The sequence below is a fragment of the Antechinus flavipes genome, chromosome 1 (assembly GCF_016432865.1).
Source record: "Antechinus flavipes isolate AdamAnt ecotype Samford, QLD, Australia chromosome 1, AdamAnt_v2, whole genome shotgun sequence".
Classification (NCBI taxonomy): domain Eukaryota; kingdom Metazoa; phylum Chordata; class Mammalia; order Dasyuromorphia; family Dasyuridae; genus Antechinus; species Antechinus flavipes.
Genome location: NC_067398.1, coordinates 118549006 through 118570358, shown reverse-complemented (window position 1 = coordinate 118570358; position 21353 = coordinate 118549006). Strand labels below are relative to the sequence as shown.

At 34.2% G+C, this 21353-nt stretch overlaps 1 protein-coding gene across 4 annotated transcripts in view; it reads right to left on the bottom strand.

Moving 5' to 3' along the window:
* TTC23L (tetratricopeptide repeat domain 23 like) overlaps nt 1-21353 on the bottom strand; it is a 61440-nt gene that overhangs the window by 17675 nt on the left and 22412 nt on the right. For 3 of the 4 annotated variants that reach the window (XR_007952462.1, XM_051989599.1, XM_051989608.1), the window contains 4 exons: nt 20561-20738; nt 17756-17864; nt 16054-16181; nt 5380-5529 (listed from right to left, as the gene is read on the bottom strand). Coding sequence is in view for 3 of the 4 variants with exons in the window: in XM_051989599.1 (XP_051845559.1) it covers nt 5380-5529; nt 16054-16181; nt 17756-17864; nt 20561-20738 (565 nt within the window). In the remaining variant the exon portion in view is untranslated. Of the gene's footprint in view, nt 1-5379; nt 5530-15430; nt 15775-16053; nt 16182-17755; nt 17865-20560; nt 20739-21353 lie in introns of those variants that run through there. The other variant, XM_051989620.1, reaches the window with a different exon arrangement.

Sequence of the window (21353 nt, the reverse complement as noted above, 5' to 3'; positions counted from 1 at the left end):
CCACTCTCCCAAAAAAAACCATACAACACTACAGAACATATACTCTTTGACTTAACAATACCTACCACTTTTATATCTGTACCCTAAAGCTCAAAAGGGAAAAAGACCTATATGTATGAAAAATATAACATTTTTGGTGCTATCAAAGAACTGCAAATTGAAGGGAGGAGTACCTATATCAAATGGGGAATAGCTAAACAAATTATATTATTTTCAAGTCACAGAATATTATTGAACTATAAGAAATGACAAAGGGAAGGATTAAAAAAAAATTTAAGTGGGGAAATTTATGACTGAAGAGGAAAGCCATAAGAAAATAAAAAATGAATATACTACTAAATATAAGGCAAAAATGGGTATTTAAATTAAATGAATGAATATTTACATTCAATATAACCAATAACAAAATGAGAATCTTTTCAAGAATAACAAGTCCTGAAGTTAAAAAAATAAAAACTTAATCCACATAATATCATTACACATGATTACATCAATAGGCAAAAAAATCCAACAAAATGCAACATTCATTTGTGACAAAAACACAAAAAGTCACAAGAATGAAAGGACCTTTACCTAATATGATTGAGAGGATCTATCTATAACCAAGAGCTAGCTTTATTTTCATTGTAAACTTTCCTAGATTCTCCACTGTTGCTGCTGTTGTTGTTTTGATATTATGCTTGAAATGCTAGTTATAAATCAATGGAATAATTATGGGCAAAGGGAAAAAGGCAGCATTGTGTAGTAAGTACCAGCTTCAGAGCTAGGAAGACACTACGTCCAAGCCCCACATGTGATCCAAATTAAGCTCTGTTTCTTGGTAAGGTCACTTTAATTCTCTTCACTCCCAGTAAATCTCTTAAGACTAATAATTGCAGAGAAAGTACTGATCCCGAACTGATATAAAAGGAATTTCATTACTAATGAAATTACAGGTCTAGTTACATTCCTCTAAACAGGAGGCAAAATTATCTCTACCTGAAGATGATATGTTTTCCTTCTGCATAGTCCTGTTTTGATGCCTCATTAGGGTTTGAATCTGATCCCAGCAGTGCAAATTCTAACAAGTTCTTTTCCCCTCACTCTAGTTTCCTTTTGTGTTCTGTTCCCTTCTCCCAATTCAATCATAGGTAAGATCCTTTAGGGCAGGCACTGTCTGCCCATAGTAGGCATTTAATAACTACCGATTGAAAAAGATTTTGAATATTGTTTGTGAGCAACAGACTGAATTTGATTTTCAGGATCAGCTTAACTGAATGAGCCAGAGCTCACTACCAGAAAGCTACATACTTAGTAATGTTTTTTGGTTTTTGTTTGCTGAGGTAAATGTATTTGTCTGAGGCAAATGGCAAGTAATGTATTTTTAATTTATGACGGCCCATAAACAAATAAAAATGCAAAATAATCTTCATTCTTATATGACCATATCACTTTTGTGATGACAATGAAGAGGGGAGTGGCAGAAAATAATGTAGAAGTTATTAAACATAACATTTTTAATGTTATCCATCTATAAACGTTGATTTGGCTATTACTTTAAATGTGAGTTCTTATTTAATGAAAAATGAGTTATGCACAATAATAAGGGTAATTAAATAATATAAATCTAGTGTGAAGTGAACCAGGATCTCCTTGGAAAGACAGATGATTAGGTGGTGTTGGTTTTATCATTCTGGAAGGCAGCAAGAAATAGCATTTCAGGAAACATTTTGTCATCTCGTTTTGCAGTGCACATGATTAAGTGTTTGCAAAAAAAAAAAAACACAAAAAACTTCAAATGGAGTTAAGTAACTTGCCACCAACACATAGCCAATGAGTGAGGTCAAATTCGAACTCAGATTTTCCTGACTTCAGCCCTGGCATTATATCTACTATGCCACCTAGCTGCTTGACCATGAAATTAAAGAATGTAATTTTTTTTTTTTATCTTTGTATCTCCTTCCATTAGGCACAATAGTAATTTAAAATGTGTGTTTAACACAATGCCTTCCTCTTCTCAAAGTCCAGAAGGCCCTTTTGACTTCTTTAAGAGTTAGTTTATTACTTACACCAGTTATTTGGGACCTATAAATGCCAGTCACCAAGAAAATTGAACACATCAGTGATAGCACCACCACCTTCTTAGTCATATAAAACCTCAGTATCATTTTTTGACTCTCCTAACATTCCTCCCCCACACATCAATCAGTTGAAAAGTGCATGGATTCTACCATGACATTGTCTATGGTACTTTATACCCACTTCCTCCTTCTTCCATTCTCACTGTATCTACCCTAACTCAGGTCTTCATTATGTGAACTATCACACAACAACCTTCCAACTGGTACCTTGCCTCCATTCTCACTTTTCCAATCTATTGTTCATCCCACTACTGGAATAATACTCATTCTAATTCACAGGTCTGATCAAATTACTATCTAAAATATATTCAGAGGCTCCTACAGCATTAGAATACAACATGGTCTTTAGCCTGATGTTCAAGCTCTTCAAAACAGGGCTCCACATAGGGAAATGAGGCAAGAGCACAATAAATAAAATTAAAGGATAGGGTGAGGGTGGAATTAGTAGCAAGGCTCATTTCTTAATAACAGGGTTGACATGTGCTAGAGCTGGTTCATACTGTTCAGATAGCAGATTAAGTTCTCTTGTGAAAATTTTACACCTGAGAAGTGCTCACAAATAAGGGTTTGATTTATAATTTATTCATTGTCTAGGCTTAAAAAAGTGATAGAGAATATCAATATAGCTTAAAATTTATTCATAGATTATTATTATTTTATTATGATGATATACACTATATAATAATATTATTTATTATTTATAGATTAAATTTAAAATTGTGTCATTTTCCCCAAGAGCCAGAATGTTAAAGCAAATGTTAAACATTTGCCAACATACTTCTGGGTTCATATCTATAGGATAGGAATAGATATCTATTGTTATAAAGGTTAAAGGATATACAGATAGTAAGAAATGGTAATATCGACTAAACTATACAATGGAATAGCCATTATGTTGTTATGCCATGTACCAATAGGACAACTAGGTTTTGTTCTTTCCTAGAGCTAAATTCACATAAAGTAATATCATATTATCCTTCACAGAACAACACTCTCATTCATGCTGAATATTCTACTTCATCCTAATGCTCTTTTCCTTCACTACCATCAAGGTCATGAGCTATTTCAGAGCCCCAGGCTCATCTTTTAAAATTCCTAGAGAAGGTGAAAGAACTATATAAAACCCAAGGGAATAAAGTTGAAAAAATAACTGAAAGATAGCATCTATACTCCATTAACCTTCTGGATGACCATTTTCATAGAAATTTCCCCATTATTATCAATTCTGTTGTCTATGAGGTACAACTCCCCGCCACAGCCTAAGGTTCATTCCAAATTCCATTGCTCAATGACATCATGCCAAATAAAGAACTGTTTCTAGAGCTTATATACATCTTTAGTCCACAAAGAAAAAACTCAAAACAAAGCCATACTTTGAATTTCTAAGTCTGCTGAAGATAGATATTTTATTTAGTACTAGTACAGGATTTAGTAATTTTCTCCTTTGTAAAATGAGAGTATTATACACTTCAAAATAATGTTGTTGGCTAAATTGTTTTGTAAACTTCAAAGCCCTAAAAATGTATTATCTTATGCATATAAAGACCCCTGGAAAACATCTAGTCTGATCTCCTTTGTTTCGGAGGGTGGATGTAGTAGTGGTAGATCTAAAAAGAAGATCCCAGTGTCAAAGAAACTAAAATCCTCTCACAGAGGTCCTCAAACTTTTTAAATAGGGGGCCAGTTCACTGTCCCTCAGACTGTTGGAGGAAAAACAAAAACTTTGTTTTGTGGGTCTTAAATAAAGAAACTTCATAGCCCTGGGTGAGGGGGATAAACATCCTCAGCTGCGGTATCTGGCCCGCAGGTAGTTTGAGGACCCTTGGAGCCTACACCAAAGAAAACTTGTATCCCCAATCTGAGCTCCAAGTATGTCAGAAAGATGTTGCCCTAGCCATTTTGACTTGAAACTGGGGGAATAAAAATATAATATTAAGAAGGCCTACTTGTGACAAAATCATTGAAACTTAAACTGTTCAAGATAAAAAAGCATAAGTAAAGTGTTCAGTAAGCCTCAAAAAAAAAAAAAAAAAAAAAGAAAAGAAAAGAAATCTAAGACATCAGCTATGAAAAACCTGCTTTATCTGTTCTATCAGTTCCTTACTTCTGCTCATTGACCAAACTCCAAGCCTACTCTGTCTGCTGATACAGGACCTAGTTTTGAATCCTGGCCATGCCATTTATTGTCTCATCTTGGGCAAATCACTTAATCTCTTTGGGCCTTAGTTTTCTTCTGCCAGTAAGTTTATTATCTTAACTAATCCATACCTCCATTTGCCTTTATAGCAGTTATACCTTTTTTTGAACCCTAAGGATTCCTGGGACATAAACGGGAATGACTTTATTGTAACTGATCTGAGTAACCTCAGTCAGACTATTTAGGATTCACCCTGTTTTTCCAGAGCTAAGACTCAGCAAGAAAATTATATCCTGAGTTTGATATAACATCAATCCTTTTCTTTCACCTTCTGGATGAATTGATGGTCCCTGGACTCCAGCAATCACCAACAGATCCAGACATGAAGATTTGCTATGAAGGGACCTTTTGTTACTAGAAAATCTTGCCTCACTATGCTGTTATGCCTCACTACTGTTGCTATACTATATTGTTTCACTCTATCACCAAGTATATATCAATGGTTTTCCACTGGGTGTGGGGGTGGGAGGGTGGAAATGTGTCTTGATCCCCTCATCCTTGCTTGCAAATCATTTCTCTCACTTTGAAATTAAACTTCTATTTCAATCCTGATTCTTCCTATCTCTAGACTGCTCTATCAGCTCCAGCCATTCACAAATTAGAAGTCAATTCCTTCTAGTTAACATCTCCTGTTTAGTCTCCCTGTTTTTTTCTTCTATTCCACCTTCCTCTGTGGAATTTGTAAATGGTGAGAATTATTAGCTCTTTCCTGAAAATTCTTGGATTTGCAGGATTAGGAGAGATGAAAGGGAAAGAAAATTATTACCTCCTTTTCCTTTTCTATGAAGGAGACACTACATCTACCTACTAAAAATAAAAGTTACTCAATCTCTTTTTGATAGGTCCCCAAAACTATCATGTTCCAAGGGTACTCATTCTTCCATTAGGATTTTCTTCAGTGGGGGAAGGGGGAAATTTAAATTTTGCCATCACCAAAGGTCAAAGGGACACGAACAACCTTGAAAAAAAAAAAATCCACTTAGAGGTTTGTGCTACATCTTAATCAAAGTTGTACTGATAGATACAGATATGTACTGATAACAAAACAAAACTGGTAATAACCTTCTTTAGCAGTTGGGTGGTCTTTCTTATTTCTCCCTTGGCTAGGCAGATGCTGCCCAGAATATAGAAAGTTTCCGCCACTTTCTCACTATAGTCACCATAGCTCATCAATTGGGACTTCAGTGAGTTCTTCAGAAGTTTATAAGCCTCCTAGAAAATGAAAACAAGCCATTAGTTTAATAAATTAATTCAATTAATTTATCCCTCAGGCTCTACTGAAGGCATAATTAAGATCCCAGAGAAAGGGCTAGTCTCTCATGCTTCTCAAGGATCCGGAATGGCCTTTGTTATTCCCAAAGAATAGAAATTCTCCCAAGTAAAAAAACAAAAACCAAAAAACTTTAGAGTCTTGTGGGGGAAATTCAAATGAAATCCTATAGGAGATATATGATTCCTTTTGTTTCCCTAATTAATATTCAAGGCCAGTTTTCGGAGTTCTATAATTTTGCCAAAGTTTATTTGAAGAGGTTTGAACCATTAGAAAAGGAATAAAATTGGAAGAGAATTCCTTTTAAAAACAAACCTGGGGTGCGTGGGGAGGGGAGAAGGCGGGGCAGCTAGATGGTGCAGTGGAGAGAGCATCAGCCCTGAAGTCAGAAGGACCTGAGTTCAAATGTGACCTCAGACATTTAACACTTCCTAGTTATGTGATCCTGAGCAAGTCACTTAACCCAAAATTGCCTCAGGGAAGGGGGGGGGGAAAAACCCTGAGTCAGGAGTATCATCAAATGTTGAAATTATCTTGAACATATCTGCTTGCATGCAATTGGTGGCAGGGTGTGAGGGTGGAAATGTGTCTTGATCCCCTCCCTCCTTGCTTGCAAATCATTTTGCAAATCATGCAAGGGCATGATATTCTGAATTACTTTCATCTATTGTAAGATTTCAAAGTAGAAGGAATTTATAGGTCATCTACTTCAACATTTCATTTTAAAGATGAATAGTGTCCTGAAAGATTTTGAGTGATTGTCCAAAATCCTTGTCACAAGTGCCAAGAAAAGAATCAGCATTTAATCCTTTGTCCTTTGGTTCCAAAGACAAAGCTCTTACTACTGTGCTAACACTCTGATTCTTATCCCATCTTTCAATCTCATCACATCACCAATTCTAGACCAGGAAAATCTCATCTAGCTAGAGAGAAATGAACATCAAAAGCTACAATGTTGATTTTTTCATTGCCAATAAGGGCTAACCTCTGCTATAGACCAGCTGTGCAACCCCCAACCAAAATTTCCTCAAATTTTGGGGCTTCATTTTTTTCAAATATAAAACAAAGCTGACTTCATCAACCTGTCTTCATTGCCTTTGTCATTGTTTATCCTCTCGTTCTTCAGAGAATGTCACTCCTAAGAGAATGTCATTATCCTAAGGATAATGTGGCTAACTTATAAAATTTTGTTTCCTTTTTCCCATTAAAAACAAATTTTTGTCAGTTTTCACACAATAGTGGTGGAGGTAGAAATGGAAAAGGTAAACAATATTTTTACATTTCAAAGTTAGGGTGACAATGAATTTCCCCTCAATGCAATTTTCCTTGAATTTAATAAAGTAGATGTTGAGTTCTTTCAGAGTCTCTGATGTTTCTCACAGAGGAAGAAGGAAGATGAAAAGTTGGTTAGTTTAGGTCAGTCACATGAGATCTCATGATTGGAAGCTTTCTTGCTCAATAAAATCTGCCTTGAATGCAAGAAAAAGGTCAAAAGTTCAGTTCTTCCAGGCAAACTTTCTGAGATGATACCCATGAGCCTTTTAAGTGAAAAGGTCAACAATAAAATGCATTCTTTGTGTTCATTTTTCCTTTGAGAACTACCACTATTGGTTAAGAGGAAGTTGAGTTGATTTGAGGCACACAAGAACCTAAGAATAAAGCTGAACCTAGATCAATGGTTGGTGGTTGTTCTTCATTCTTTAAGAGGATCACTATGTTGGAGTCAAAGTACAGTATATTTCTGACTATGACCGATCAAACCAATATGAACTTAAAATAAGCCTGTACACCACAGGTTGGGCAAAATAATCTATATGAACATTTTGAGTAGAGATATTCCCAGATGTGTATATCTCATATTTCTTTTGAGCTACTACAATTCTACTTTACTCCTAGAACATACATAGCACCTTCTCCAATGAGAGCACACTATGCTGGGTGGTCCTTTCCCAGTGTCTCTCATGTTGTAAATCAGTTCCAAAATCTTCAGAGAGACTTTGAAAGTATCCTTATAACACTTCTTCTGACTACTATGTGAGCATTTGTCTTGTGTAAGTCATCTATAAAATAGTCTTTGGGGCATTTAAACAAAGTGACTAGCACATTGGAATTGCATTGTCTGCAGCAATGCTTGATAAAATAAACAGAAGAACATCATCCCAAAGCAAGTATAGGATTTATTTTTAATAGAGTTGAAGAAAATATTAGAGAATTCTCTAGTCTGAAATGATTTGCTGAAGGTTTCACAGGTAGTTAAGTGGGGAAAATCCAGATTCAAATCCAGGTCTTCAGATCTAAATCCAGTGCTATCCTGATTATACCAAAACTATGTGCTTGACTGAAAATTTACTTTTGAAGAATCTTACACCTCTCAAAAAGGATACTAATCTGCCATCTTAAGCAAAACCAGACTTGAATTCCAGTCCTGGTTTTGCCACAAATCAACTGTATGAATTTCAAGGAGTCACTAAATCTCTCTGGGCCTCAGTTTCCCATCAATGAAATGAAATTTATAATAATATTTCAAGTTCTAAAATTCAATGAGTCTATTTGGTAGCTGTCTGCTTACTAAAATACCTTACTTTATATAAAAACCTCACTTTAAGCAACCAAAACAAGGAATTATGGATGAAACTCAAGCAAATGATGATCTCCCTAAGCTCCTTTTCAATTTTCTTATTTTTCATTTATTCACATTCTGACTTGAATTAACACTCTTATTGTATCACCATTAGATTTTAAGCCTCATGAAATAAGTGATATATTTTATGATCTTTATTATCATCATGCCTTGTTTGTTTCACTGAATTAAATTTAGGGAGTAATTATTTGCCTTTCAAAGAGATTCATGACAGGGGTTCCTTTGATAGTGGATGTTCTAGGGCATTTTAAACAAGATTCATATTATAAAGGAGATTCAATATGCTATAAATTTTTTTAAAGACTTCAAATAAAAAGTGCATTTTCATTTCATTATTTAGTTTCTGTTTCACAACAGGAGAAGCAGGCTCATCTCTTCACTGTTCCTTTTTCTGTATGTATATTAGAACACCAATGTTGTTCATAATCTTTTCTCAGCAAAGATATGGAGTGGTTTGTCATTTCCTTCTCCAGTGGATTAAGGCAAACAGAGAATAAATGTTTACCCAGAGTCACATGGCTAGTTAAGTGAGATCAAATTTGAATTCAGGTCTTCTTCCAATGCCAAGTCCAGTGCTCTAACCACTGTGCCACATAATACTTCTTTATTATTTACATACTGTTTAAAGACAATAAACAGTAAAAGTGCTACTAATTTATTTTCAAATTGCTCTATCTACTGGTTCTTTTCTCAGGTCTTTTCCTTCTTATTGTCTCCAGCTTTTTATGTTGTTGATCACACTTTGTAGCCTAAGACCCCATGTTTTAGGTCTCTGCTTTAGAGTCTCAGTGGTAAAATGTAATGTTTAAAGCTATTTTCATTAGGTTTCTGGGTAAGATAAATACATTCAGAGCTAAGGTGCAATCTTAGTGCTCTTCTTCCCATTGAAGTCTCTGCCAGACCTAGGAAACTTCTAGTTTTTGTTTTTATTTTTCACAAGTTCTGCCTTTTCTTCTTGCTCACTTCATTAACAATTGAGAAAAGATTCAAAACCAAACTAAATAAAAATCTATTTGTAAGCATGCATAGTCATCATGAATAGTTCAAGCAAAACAAATTCCAACATTGCCACATCCAAAAGAATTACACTGTAATCTGCGTGCTGTACAGATCTGTATGTTGAATCTATCACCTATCAGATGGATACAGTTTTCTGGAATTATGATTGCTTATTGTAATGATCCAAATTTTTCAGTCTTTCAGAGAAGTTTGTCTTTACAGAGTTGTTATTCTATAAATTGTTCTACAAATCTATAAACTTGAGTGCATTAGTTTCTGATTCTTTGCCACAGACAGAGCTGTTATAAGTATAGTTATACATATAAGTCCTTTTCACCTTTCTTTGATCTCTTTGAAATATAGAACTACTAATATTCTCACCGATTCAAAAAAGATGAATAATTTAATAGCATTTTAAGCAGTTTAATTACATGTTCTGGTTTTTTAGGAAAATTTTTTTAAGACTCCAAAATGGGCACATTTTAGGGACCCTCCAGATCAGTGTTTCAGATTTATTTTTCAATCTCAAGCCTGTCTAGTTATCATATTATTTAGTTAATAGTTCATCTTTATATCCTCTATTCTCCAGTATGTTATATATATATATATATATAATATATATATATATATATATATATATATATATATATATATATATATTTTGTAAAGTTCTTGTAAATTCTTGTGGACTTAAAATCTTTAATAAACTAGACTGATAGGACAGAGAAATATAATCTGTACAATAGCATCAAAGAACAAATTTATTCTAAATTTAAGACAATTTAAACTTACAGATTTATCATCATATTTTTAATCCAAACAAGATTAGGATAAAGATGGGCTATGTTGTCTTCTGTTGACAGGCCAGACCAAATTGGAGATGATTTTCTTGTTCACTCACTATCTCTTCTTAAAGACCATTTCCTAAATCTGAGAGGTTTTGATCTATATGTCAATGAACAAATTACCCACACCAGTGATACAATATATCTTTAGAGTATTGTAATTAAGGGGCAGCTAAGTGGCACAATAGATAAAGCGTATCAGACCTGGAGTCAGGAAAATCTGAGTTCAAATCCAGCCTCAGACACTTACCAGCTGTGTGACCCTGGGGGCAAGTCACTTAACCCTGATTGCCTCAGTTTCCTCATCTGTCAAATGAGCTGGAGAAGGAAATGGCAAACCATTCCAGTATTTTTGCCAAGAAAACTCCAATGGGGTCACAAAAAGTCTGATGTAACTGAACAACAATGAAAAAAATTGTAATTAAAGCAGCTGTCTCACACAATAGTGCCTAACATATTCTTATTTTTGGTTTTGTGACAAATGAAAAATGGTAATTGTAAATGAAAAAACAAATAGTGAGCGCTCTAGATCTAGATGGTTGAAGCTTTCATCAGTGGCAGGAAGAACATTTATTACTCCCTACCAAAAAAGATGATCATTTTAATTATACCTATAATCATAATAAACTAACACTTTTCTAGATTTGTAACATCAAACCACTCTTCATCTTACTAGTGCAGATCATAAACCTTCATGCCTTCATACCTACATTATCCTTGTCCATGTTCTCCCTTAAATCCTTCTCAAAAAGAATTCATCCAAGGACTTGTCATCATTGATTTCATCATATTCTTTAAAAATCTAGCTTTCCACTAGATCTTTTTACATTTTGTAGATATTCCAATGAAGTTTTCAGATAGTTCATCTGTTTTCCTCCATTCTCAACACTTATCTTGAGGATCTTCTTTCCTGTCACAGAGTTCTTCAATGTAATTCCAGATTCCACATTTTCCATATTTCTTAGGAGATATGTTACAGCTGATTTGTGCTCATTATATGTTTTTTCATCAATGTTTAGGTTACAGGCAAGTTTGATTCTTCAGATATTGTGGTATTCCAAGATTTACAACTAAACAGCATTTGTATTTTAAACACACACACACACACACACACACACACACACACACACACATACACCCAAGAAAAGTTCTTGAATGTGGGCTTATAGATATGAAGATAGGTTCTTGAATGTGGGCTGACAGATATGCTTGCTTTGTATTAATTTTGCCTTTTTGTTATGAGGGAACGTTCAGAGAAGTAGTAGGAAGAGTATATTGGGAAATGACTAATATAAAAAAGGCATCAGTAAAAATTTTTTGAAATTGGAGTTTTGTTTTATTTTGGATCACTAAACACTATGCATTTTTCCAAATTCAATCCATGATCTCTTACTTATAGTCATATCCATCCAAATTCATTGTCCATTTGCAATATCTGTTCTCAATATATTTATTAATATACTAACTTAATAGATTGGCCATCGAATTGCATGCCATGATCTGGACAATAGACCATTTACATTTTTTTTTCCCTGTATAGATAGATAAGGAACTATATGTAGATAGATAACTTCTTTTAATGGATCATAGAGAGCTTATTTAGGAGGTCCTGTAATACTGAGATTTGTTGAAATCAAAATAATATTATCCAATCAAATAGAAGGATTTGGAGGACCCTCAATACTGAGAAGGAAACTTTATTCCATATGTCTCTTGCCTCTCTACCTCTCTAGAGCTATATATAGTTTCCCAATGGCTGAATAAAGATGATCCTAGGTAAAAGGCAATCCTAGAAAAACCAAGCCCTATAGCAAGGTCTAATATCTGGAAAGGTTTTCAATAAGATTTCTGATATCACAATTTGTTTTTCAGGACTATCTGAGCTATATATATAAGCAGCAGTTTAAACACTAGAGGATAAATGCCTTGTCCTTAGAAACTATGTCACAAAATGATTCTTAATACTGTGGAATGCCCCTTTTAAATCTCGTAGGACTGATTTTGGAGTAATAGAAGCAGAAGATATTAAGAATCAGTTTTTAGATTGCCTAAAAATGAGAATTTTTTACCATAATAGGTATTCTAGAAATAAAATCTTTAAAGACCAACAAATAGATATATTATATTGGAAGAACTGAGCCACATTAGTCATTATCAATATTCTTACAATTAATCTAACCAAAAGACACAGTTAAATAGAAGAATGGATCATAGGTTTTTCTTGAAAGGGATGAACAAATGATTTGTCATTATTGATTTCATCATATTCTTAAAAGCAACAGAGACATTTGACTGTTTTGTCATTTGATGTTTATGGCAAGAAAAAAAATGACCACAAGATGACTGTAGTTTATGTTTTAGGAACATTTTTTTTAATTCTCATAATTGAAAATGATATATGCTTTAAAGGATGAAGAGGCAGGAAAATTCTATAAAGAAGGTGAAAAGATCTTCCAAATTAAGTCGACATATTTTTCATGGTGATTTCACATGAGAAGGTGGGGACCAGCAAGAATTATAAAAAATATGTTGAGAAATTTGGTTCATATTTGAAAGACAAAAGTTCTACACCTGTGAGCTTTCATCTGAAAGATAACTGAACAGTGACAAACAACATGGTAAGCACTAAACTTCATCATTTAAAAAAATGAAACTGGACATCTTTACAGGAAATGACTTGTTAATTAATGAGGAAATCAGATTAGAATTAAGCATCTGTATACTGTCAGAATAATCACTTGTTACAATAAAGACCAAAATCAATAGCAAATTAAGATAAAGGCTAAAAAAGAAGATTGATTATATAATTCTATAAAAAAAAAGCAAAATTATTTATATGATTACTACTATTTACCTGTAAAAGTTTAATATTAGCAAACATTTTTATCTTTTTTCCAGAGAGATAAGGAAGCCAAAAGCTAATGCTAGTTTGGGGAAGAGGGGAGGGGAGGAATATACCTCATTTGTAAAAACAATATAAAACATGGCAGAAAATACAAACATATCACCACTTCATAAAAAACCAAATAAACATGTCAAAACCATCAAATGTTTTATATTCGAAGACTGTAAGATCCAAATAAGTCATATATCATTCCCCAAAACATTGATAAACCAGGAAGAAGACAATAGAAAAAAAATAATAAATTGTTCAATGATTTTATAGTGAACCATTTTTAGTAACAAAGAAGCCATGCCATGTAAACTTAAAATCTCAGTCACTCGTATATTAGAGAAAGAAGCTGAACTAGCATTAAAGAAGATTAGATAAAGGAGGCAGAGCCAAGATGGCAAAGACAGGGATTTGCCTGAGCTCTACTCCAAACTTCACTCCAAATTCTAGAGCATTAGAACCCACCAAAAGATGGAATGAAATAATTTTCCAGTCCAGGACAACTTGGAAGGTTAGCAGACACCAGAGTAAGAGTGGAGCACAGCCCCAGCAAATAAGAAACAGGCCTTGGGAGCCACTGAATCAGCAGCAGCAATGGTGTCTTCCAAAGCTTCTAGGCCACACAATGATAAAGGGGTCAAAAAACTGATCAGAAGGAGATTACAGGGGGTTCTTTGTGCTGACACTGAGGCAGACTCTTGTTGCTTTATCCATATTTAGACCTATGTTGTCCTGGGTGGCAGTCCTAGGGCAAGCAGCATCACTAGCACACCAGAGCTTGAAACCACAGTGGAGCAGACTCTCCATGCAGTTCCAAGACAGAAAAGAGTACTTGTGGTTACTCGAAGACCAGAGCACATGCCAGAAAGTAATAAAGACACTTCTCCTTAAATCATACCACTTTAGAGAAACTGAAAACTTACAGGTTCCTAGAACTATCTCTAAAAACAGCTGCACAAAATCCATAAAAGCTTGGGACAGTACCTTCCACCCTGGAAGCAGAGCCTTACTTTAACAAAGAATTAAAATTCAAGTCATAGATTTGTAAAATAAACAACAGAAAAAGATTCTGACCAGAGAAAGTTACTGTGGTGACAAGGAAGATCAAAACACACACTCAGAAGATAACAAAGTCAAAATTCCTTCATCCAAAGCCTCTATGAAAAATATGATTTGGTCTCAGGCCATGGAAGAATAAGAGAGATAGAGGGAAAATTGGAAAGAGAAATGAGAGTGATGCAAGAAATTCTTGAAAAACAAGTCAACAGGTTGGGTGTTTGAGAAACAAAAACATAGTGAAGAAAATATCTTGAAAAAAGATGGATAAGGAAAAGCAATTTTATCAGACCAAGTAAATAACAAGGAAATTCATAGGAGAGGTTGGCATTCTCTTGAAACACTGAGGAACATTTTTATAAGGGGAAGATAACAGGAATAGAAGGGGAGTTAGAAGGAAGGGGGGGTTAAAAAAAAAAAAAACTATGGTCAAAAACAAAAGTCTGAGGAAACATCAATGACTGATGATCCATTTTGCCACTTTTCTCATCTTCATAAAATCTTGATAAAATGATCTTTATAGGTTTTGATGTATATCTTTCAATTTAATTAAAAACCATTAATCAAGTGATTATATTGCAAAGAATTCATCCACTGAGGATACAAAGATTTTTTTTTAAATGATCCCTGCCTTCATAGAACTTGCATTCTACTGAACAGAAACAATAGATGGAAATAGGAAGGCTTCTGCAAATAAATCTCTACAACAGACCACACCTTCATACAGTTGACTGTAAAGTGAAGAGAATGCAAATATTCTTCTATTGTTTAAACTTTTTTTTTTTTTAAGATATTTGACTTGGTAGAAGCAAAATGAAGCCTTTTAAAAAAAGAATCTCTTCAAGCATATTGTAATCATTCAAAATTCCTTGATAAATACAGCCACAGATAAAATTCTGTTCAGTGACCCTATGGGTTATTAATTTCAAAATGTAAAACAGGTATGCTAACCAAACATATTTGCTATGTCACTGACAGATGCCTTATATTCTCCTTAATTATAAACCTTAGTTAATAACATTTGAAACCTTAAAAGTCAAAATTGCCCCATGAAATTTTAAATATGCACATGAAAAATCATGTGACACTTATTACAAATTATAATCACTGTTTTACAGTAGAGGTTTTAATAACAGTAAAAGTTACTATACTATCTTTTATTCATGAAAGGGTATAAGTTACCATACTATCTTTTATTCATGGAAGGGTAACCAAGGATACTTTTCTAATTCCTTTATCCACTTGAAAAATATCACATAGAACTTCTATGCTATGTTATGCTATTAATTCCCCTTGACACTAAAAGATCCTATAAGTTCTTTTTGCCCTGGTTAGAATTTAGAGAAAACTTCCAAAAAATAGCATCTTACTGAAAAAGACTTATGTCTACCCAAAAAAGAGCTCTAAAGATGATGGAGAAGGATTTACTGGAAAATGAAGGATTTTTGTTTGTACAACTGTATGCCTCTCCTTACTAATTTGATTGCTTCCAGCTCAAACAAAAAAAAAACACATGAGGTAGATCCTTGGTCACTTTCCTTTCTATGCCTCGCTCCCATCTTCATTCTCTCTTCTCTGTCTCTTAGGCACCCAATGCATTCAAGCTGTCTTTTTAGTGTTCTAAAATTCCTAGAGACCCAGTCAAGCTTCATCTGCCTGTCCAGAATCACCCCACACTTGGAAATTACTTGGACCTCCTTCCTTTATTGGCCCCACTCCTCAGTCCAACTGCTCTTCTCTTGGGACAGGTTAACTGTTGGGAGAGATACAGGGCTTTAACTAAAATGGAGAGATGACTAATAGTCTGAATCAACTCTCCCAGAGATATTTGCATTTTAAAAGAGAAAGTCCATTTCAATTCTAGATTATTGAATTTGTTGCTGGAACTGAAGTGAATTAATGGTGATAAATAATTAAAAGGTTCTCCTCCCCCTTTCCTCTACCCACCATTATCATACCACCACTCCCTTCCACCTCTAAAATTCTGGAATCCTAGGGAGAGCAAAACCTGCAGCTACTTTTTCATACTTACCTGTTTTTCTCCAATTTGGAGAAGCCATTTGCTGAATTCCTCAGTGGCACACATTGTGTGATAATTATCTGGGCCCAGTGCAGCTTGGTATGCCTTGAGACTGCTTGTAAAATATAGTTCAGCAGCATCTGAAAAGAAATGGAGTAATTGTTTGGGAAGATATTCCACTCAAGTTTTCAAGAGATCATGACAAAAGATTTTTACTATAAGGAAAACTCATGCATGGGGATTCTCATAATCCAGAGATCCGTCAGAGCACAAGTATATGGAATCCTTAATTGTCAAGATTAATTGTCAAAGGTTAATCCTTTAAGTAAAGTTAACATCAATATTAAACTATCATCTAGAATTATTGTAAAGGGACAATTCTGGCTTAAGTTTAAACCTAAAATAAAATTACCCAACCAAATTTTCATTATGCGAAAAATTATAATTATCCAACTCAACAGAAATGAACTTTTCCATTCTTTAAAAAAAAAAACACAAATGCATAATATTCATAAATACACTAAGTTTCACAGAATAATAAAGACAGTAAACACAACACAGACATAAGTTAACATAGTTAGCACATAATAGTATGTGTGCATAAAAGTGAAGGGAAAAAAGGGTGGATTCACTGGAAAACTATAGTAAGTTTCATGGGGTGAAACATTTCCTTTACCTTCCCATCCTCAAGTATATTTACTAAAATAAATAATAGTGAAAATGCAAAGATGTCTCTTCCATTGCCTTAAAAAAGTTCATTCTTGGGGCAGCTAGGTGGCATTATGGATAGAGCACCAGTGCTGAGTCAGGAAGACCCAAGTTCAACTCTGATCTCAGACACATAACACTTCCTAGCTGTGTGACCCTGGGGGAAGTCATTTAATCCCAATTGCCTCAGCAAAAAAAATAAATAAATAAATAAAAAATACATTCTTCACAAAGTTTAATATCACACACACACACACACACACACACACATATATATATATATATATATATTTTTTTAATACAAGTCCAGATGGAGTTCAATTACTACAAGTGTATTCCCCCTCCCATTTCAAAATGATACTATAGGCAAACACCTTGGATTAGTTTACAGTGTAGGGACATAGAAGGCAGTATTTTTAATTTTTATCACCAAACTCCTTGACCTACTCCTCCAAAATAAAATTCATAGTTGTGCAGAATTAAATTATCTCCCATTGACAATCTGATTATTGTTGAATGCCAAAGAAAATGAAAGGAACAGAAATCAAAGAATTAGAATATAATGAGTAATTAATACCTACCTACAGTGATTTTTCACTGCTATACACTTTTTTGTTTTTTGCTTGCAAAGTATGCACTACCCAAATGCCCTTATTACTGTTTCTGAATACATGGTGTGCTTATGGTGTTTCAGCAACATAAAATTGGCAACAATTTTTTTCAAGTTCTAGATTTGAGTAATTTAAAAATATGCTTAAATTCAACTACTTACGGCTTTCCTTCTCAAATGATATTTCATCCGGTTTCCTTGGAAAATGTTTAGATACAATAATATCTGTCTAAAACTTTATTCTTATTCTATTTTAAGTATTATTTATAACCAAATATAATGCACACATGCTTATAAGAAGGAAATTTTCCAAAAGGTGAATATTGTCCTCTTACTTTAATGAATGTGTTATATTTGGGCAATTATGCTAAATATAAACCCATCTCACCTACATACCCCTGTGTTGTGGTTCTCCAGATGTGGCATAAGCTTTAGCTAGCAAGAACCCTGTCTTAGCAGCTTCAGCACTGAGTTCTTTGTAAGAAGCCACGCAGATAGAATGAGCCTGGAATAAAAATACATATATTAATTTATTATTTAAAGGAAAGCACCCAAGTAATAATGTTTCCATATTTTTTAAAATTGTAATAAAATCTATAATACAATAAAGTCTAGACTTTTGACTTAACTGATAACACTAAGAAGGACAAAGAAATAATTTGAAGGATTAAAGAAAAAGGTAAACTACCTAATCCAAACACATCCATAATGAAAAGCAACCTAAATCTATTAAAGTTTTTTTTTTTTTTTTTTTTTTTTTTTTTTGCTATAGTTAACTTATTTTGCGATAGTTAGCAAAAATACACAATGATTTCTCCTTTCTCGGAATTCCAATTGTATTCACCGCTATGTGGCTTCTCTGTGTTTCTAAGTTTTCTGCAAATGGCATTAGTCTTCTATTGATGATGTCCCGATAACTATAATGGATAAGTTTTCCCTGCTCAATGCTTCTCAATGTCCTCTAGTTATTTCATGTGCTTGTTTAAATTCCCAGGTAAGTCTGTAATTCCTTGAGACTATGAGGTACTATTGCCCTGAATTTATCCCTCACAAAGCCTAAGGATAATGAGCATTTATTCATTCAACCAATTATCTACTGAATGCCTACTACACTCAAGGAATGCTGTTAATTGTTGTTCTTATATATAATAGGCAATCATTAAATCATTGTAAATTGACTGATTTTAATTACACAGGAACTTTTTTGGACCATAAGCTATTTTATTAGCCAAAAAGTTCTCAGCCAAGGATAACCTATATCCCACATGTTCACATTTGCCATCATCCAAAAAAAAAAAAAAAAAAAAAGAAGGAAACACAGAAAATCCTTTTCCGAATTGGTGATAAGGCATCAATGAGAGTCTGTCTCCTTTATTAAATCATGAATTTGTGCCAGACTCAAGAAAATAGGCTTTATTACAAATATTAGTGTCATGAGATGAGTGAGAGGCAGTTAAATGGTTGTAAATAAGAGCACTGGGTCTGGATTCAGGAAAATCTGAGCTCAGACACTTATTATTAGCTAGATGACTCTTGGGCAAGTTATTTAACTTCCTCATCTAAAATGAGGATAATTACAACACCTAAGATCAAATGAGATAATATTTGTAAAGTACTTAGCATAGTGCCTTAATAAATACTAATCCCTTTCCTCTCTCTGAAGAACTTTCCTGGGGCCCACCAAAGATCAATGGATTACAGTTTCAGAATAGATTGGCATAAAATGTAAATAAAGATGACATTTTATCTATATGTGTGTATGTGTGTAAGTGTGTGTATATATATATATGTGTGTATATATATATACACATATATATATGTGTGTGTATATATATGTGTATATATATATATGTCTATATATATATATACACACATATATATATGTAAACTATGAATTAATCCTCTTCCTCTTTCCAGAAGTTATGGTGGTGGTGGTGGTGGTAGTGATGTTAAAGAAGGATTATGCCTTTCATGTGTTGGGATAATTAGTTTGAATGTTTTTTATTATACCTTTTGAACTAAATATTTCTGTGTAAAAAAGCTGGCTTATTAAAGGTAAATAGAACTGGAGAGCAGGGCATCTACCCTCTGCAGTTGTGGGAACACCCATCAGCGGGGACTAGTGCCATTTATAGAAAGCTTAGAAATCCCCAGAAACTGCCTAAAAACTGCAATTAGGTTGCACAGTTAGCACCAGAAGCCAAGGAAAACTCATCTTCCTGAATTTAAATCTGACCATAGGTATTTAACAAGTTCTGTGACCCTGGACAAGTTACTTAATCCTGTTTGCCTCCGTTTTTTCATCTGTAAAATGAACCAGAAAAGGAAAATGGCACACTACCTTCAGTATCTCTGCCAAGAAAATCCTGAATGAGTCATGAAGAGTCAGACATGATTGAAATGACTCTATCCCTGTAAAAGTACTAGGGAATCTGAGGGGAAAAGCTAAATGTAATCTACCTGGCTTCCCAGGTAGTAAATATATAAAAGTTCCTAAACTTTTTTCATGGGGAAGTCTCTATTTCTTTCCAAGGTTTTTTTCTTTCTGGAATGTGGTCAAATTAGGTAACACTAGATTTCAAATTTTACCTCAGAAACTTATTAGCTTTTAAAAGTCATTTAACTTCTGCCCTAATTCCACTCTAGTATCTTTGCCAATAAAACCCCACAGAGAATATGGTCCACAGGGTTATGAAGAGTCGGACATGACTGAACATGATGTTATGCCGTGTGCTTTTATAGAAATTATCTCATTTGGAGTTGTGATTCTATAATCATGAGACCTGGATTAAATCCTGTTTCTGACACCACCTATGTAGTCTTCGATAAATCATTTATCCTGGGCCTTCGTTTCTTCATCTGTGAGATGAAGGTTGTAACTAGATGGTACCTGATTGTCCTTTTGATGTCTCTACAGTGACTCTGCAATTAAACTAAATCTGTTCAGGTAGCATTTTCACACTAGGCTTTATCCTGAAACCATCCACTCGATTCAGTTAATCAAAGAGAAATTGATGGAAGGATCCCTTCTCGACAGGCTTTGGACTTTAAGTCACATTATCAGAATAAAGAAAATTCAGATTTGGGACTTGTCATATCAGAATAAAGACCATTTTACTCTTGTGTTTTTATGTAGATTTCAAGCTTTCTTAGTGTGAAGGCCAAGTGATAAGAACCAAGTGTTGTAACTAATTCACTTACCTGCAGCAAGTGTTCTATAGCTCGGTCATGGTTTTTCCTGAGCTGTTCAACCTGTGCAGCTTCCTGATACAGGCTGATCAGTTCTGATGCGGAATCACCCTTGGATGAGATAACATGGGTGATTGCTTTTTCAAAGTAATTCACAGACAAGTTCAATCGGTGAAGTTGCAAAGCAGCCCTGCCCAGACAATAGAGGGGGAAAGACACATGCCACAAATTAAGAAGTTCCATGGGAAGTAATAGTCCTACATTTGTCCAGAGTTTATGGCCTTTGTCAGACTCACCAAAGAGAGCAGAGAAAGGCTCGAAAGTTGTATACAGAGGTACAATTACCATTGATAAATTACTCATGACACAGAAGCATTATTGCTCAACTATTTGTTGTACTCTGGGCCTTAGACCTTAGTCAATGGGAACTATATTTCTCCAGCATAATAAGTATATAGGAAGTACAAGTTACCCATACAATGAACCTTGCCAGGGTGCACTGCTCAGCTTGGCTAAGAGAAAGACTAAAATGGCTCTCATAATTTAACTGTTCCACTCAATTCAATGCCTATTTATTTATTCATTGGCATATATTTATTAAGAGTTTATTAATGTATAAGGTACTCCCCCCCTCCTCTTTTCCAGGCACTAAGACTTAAAAAGCAGTCCCAATCATCAAGGAGGAACCTACCACACCTTCTTACCAATATTATGACAATAGCTAGCATTTATATAACTCTTTAAGTTTTAAAAGCAATTTAATTAGCATTTGATTTTTTAATTTTATTCCACTGAAAGTGTGACT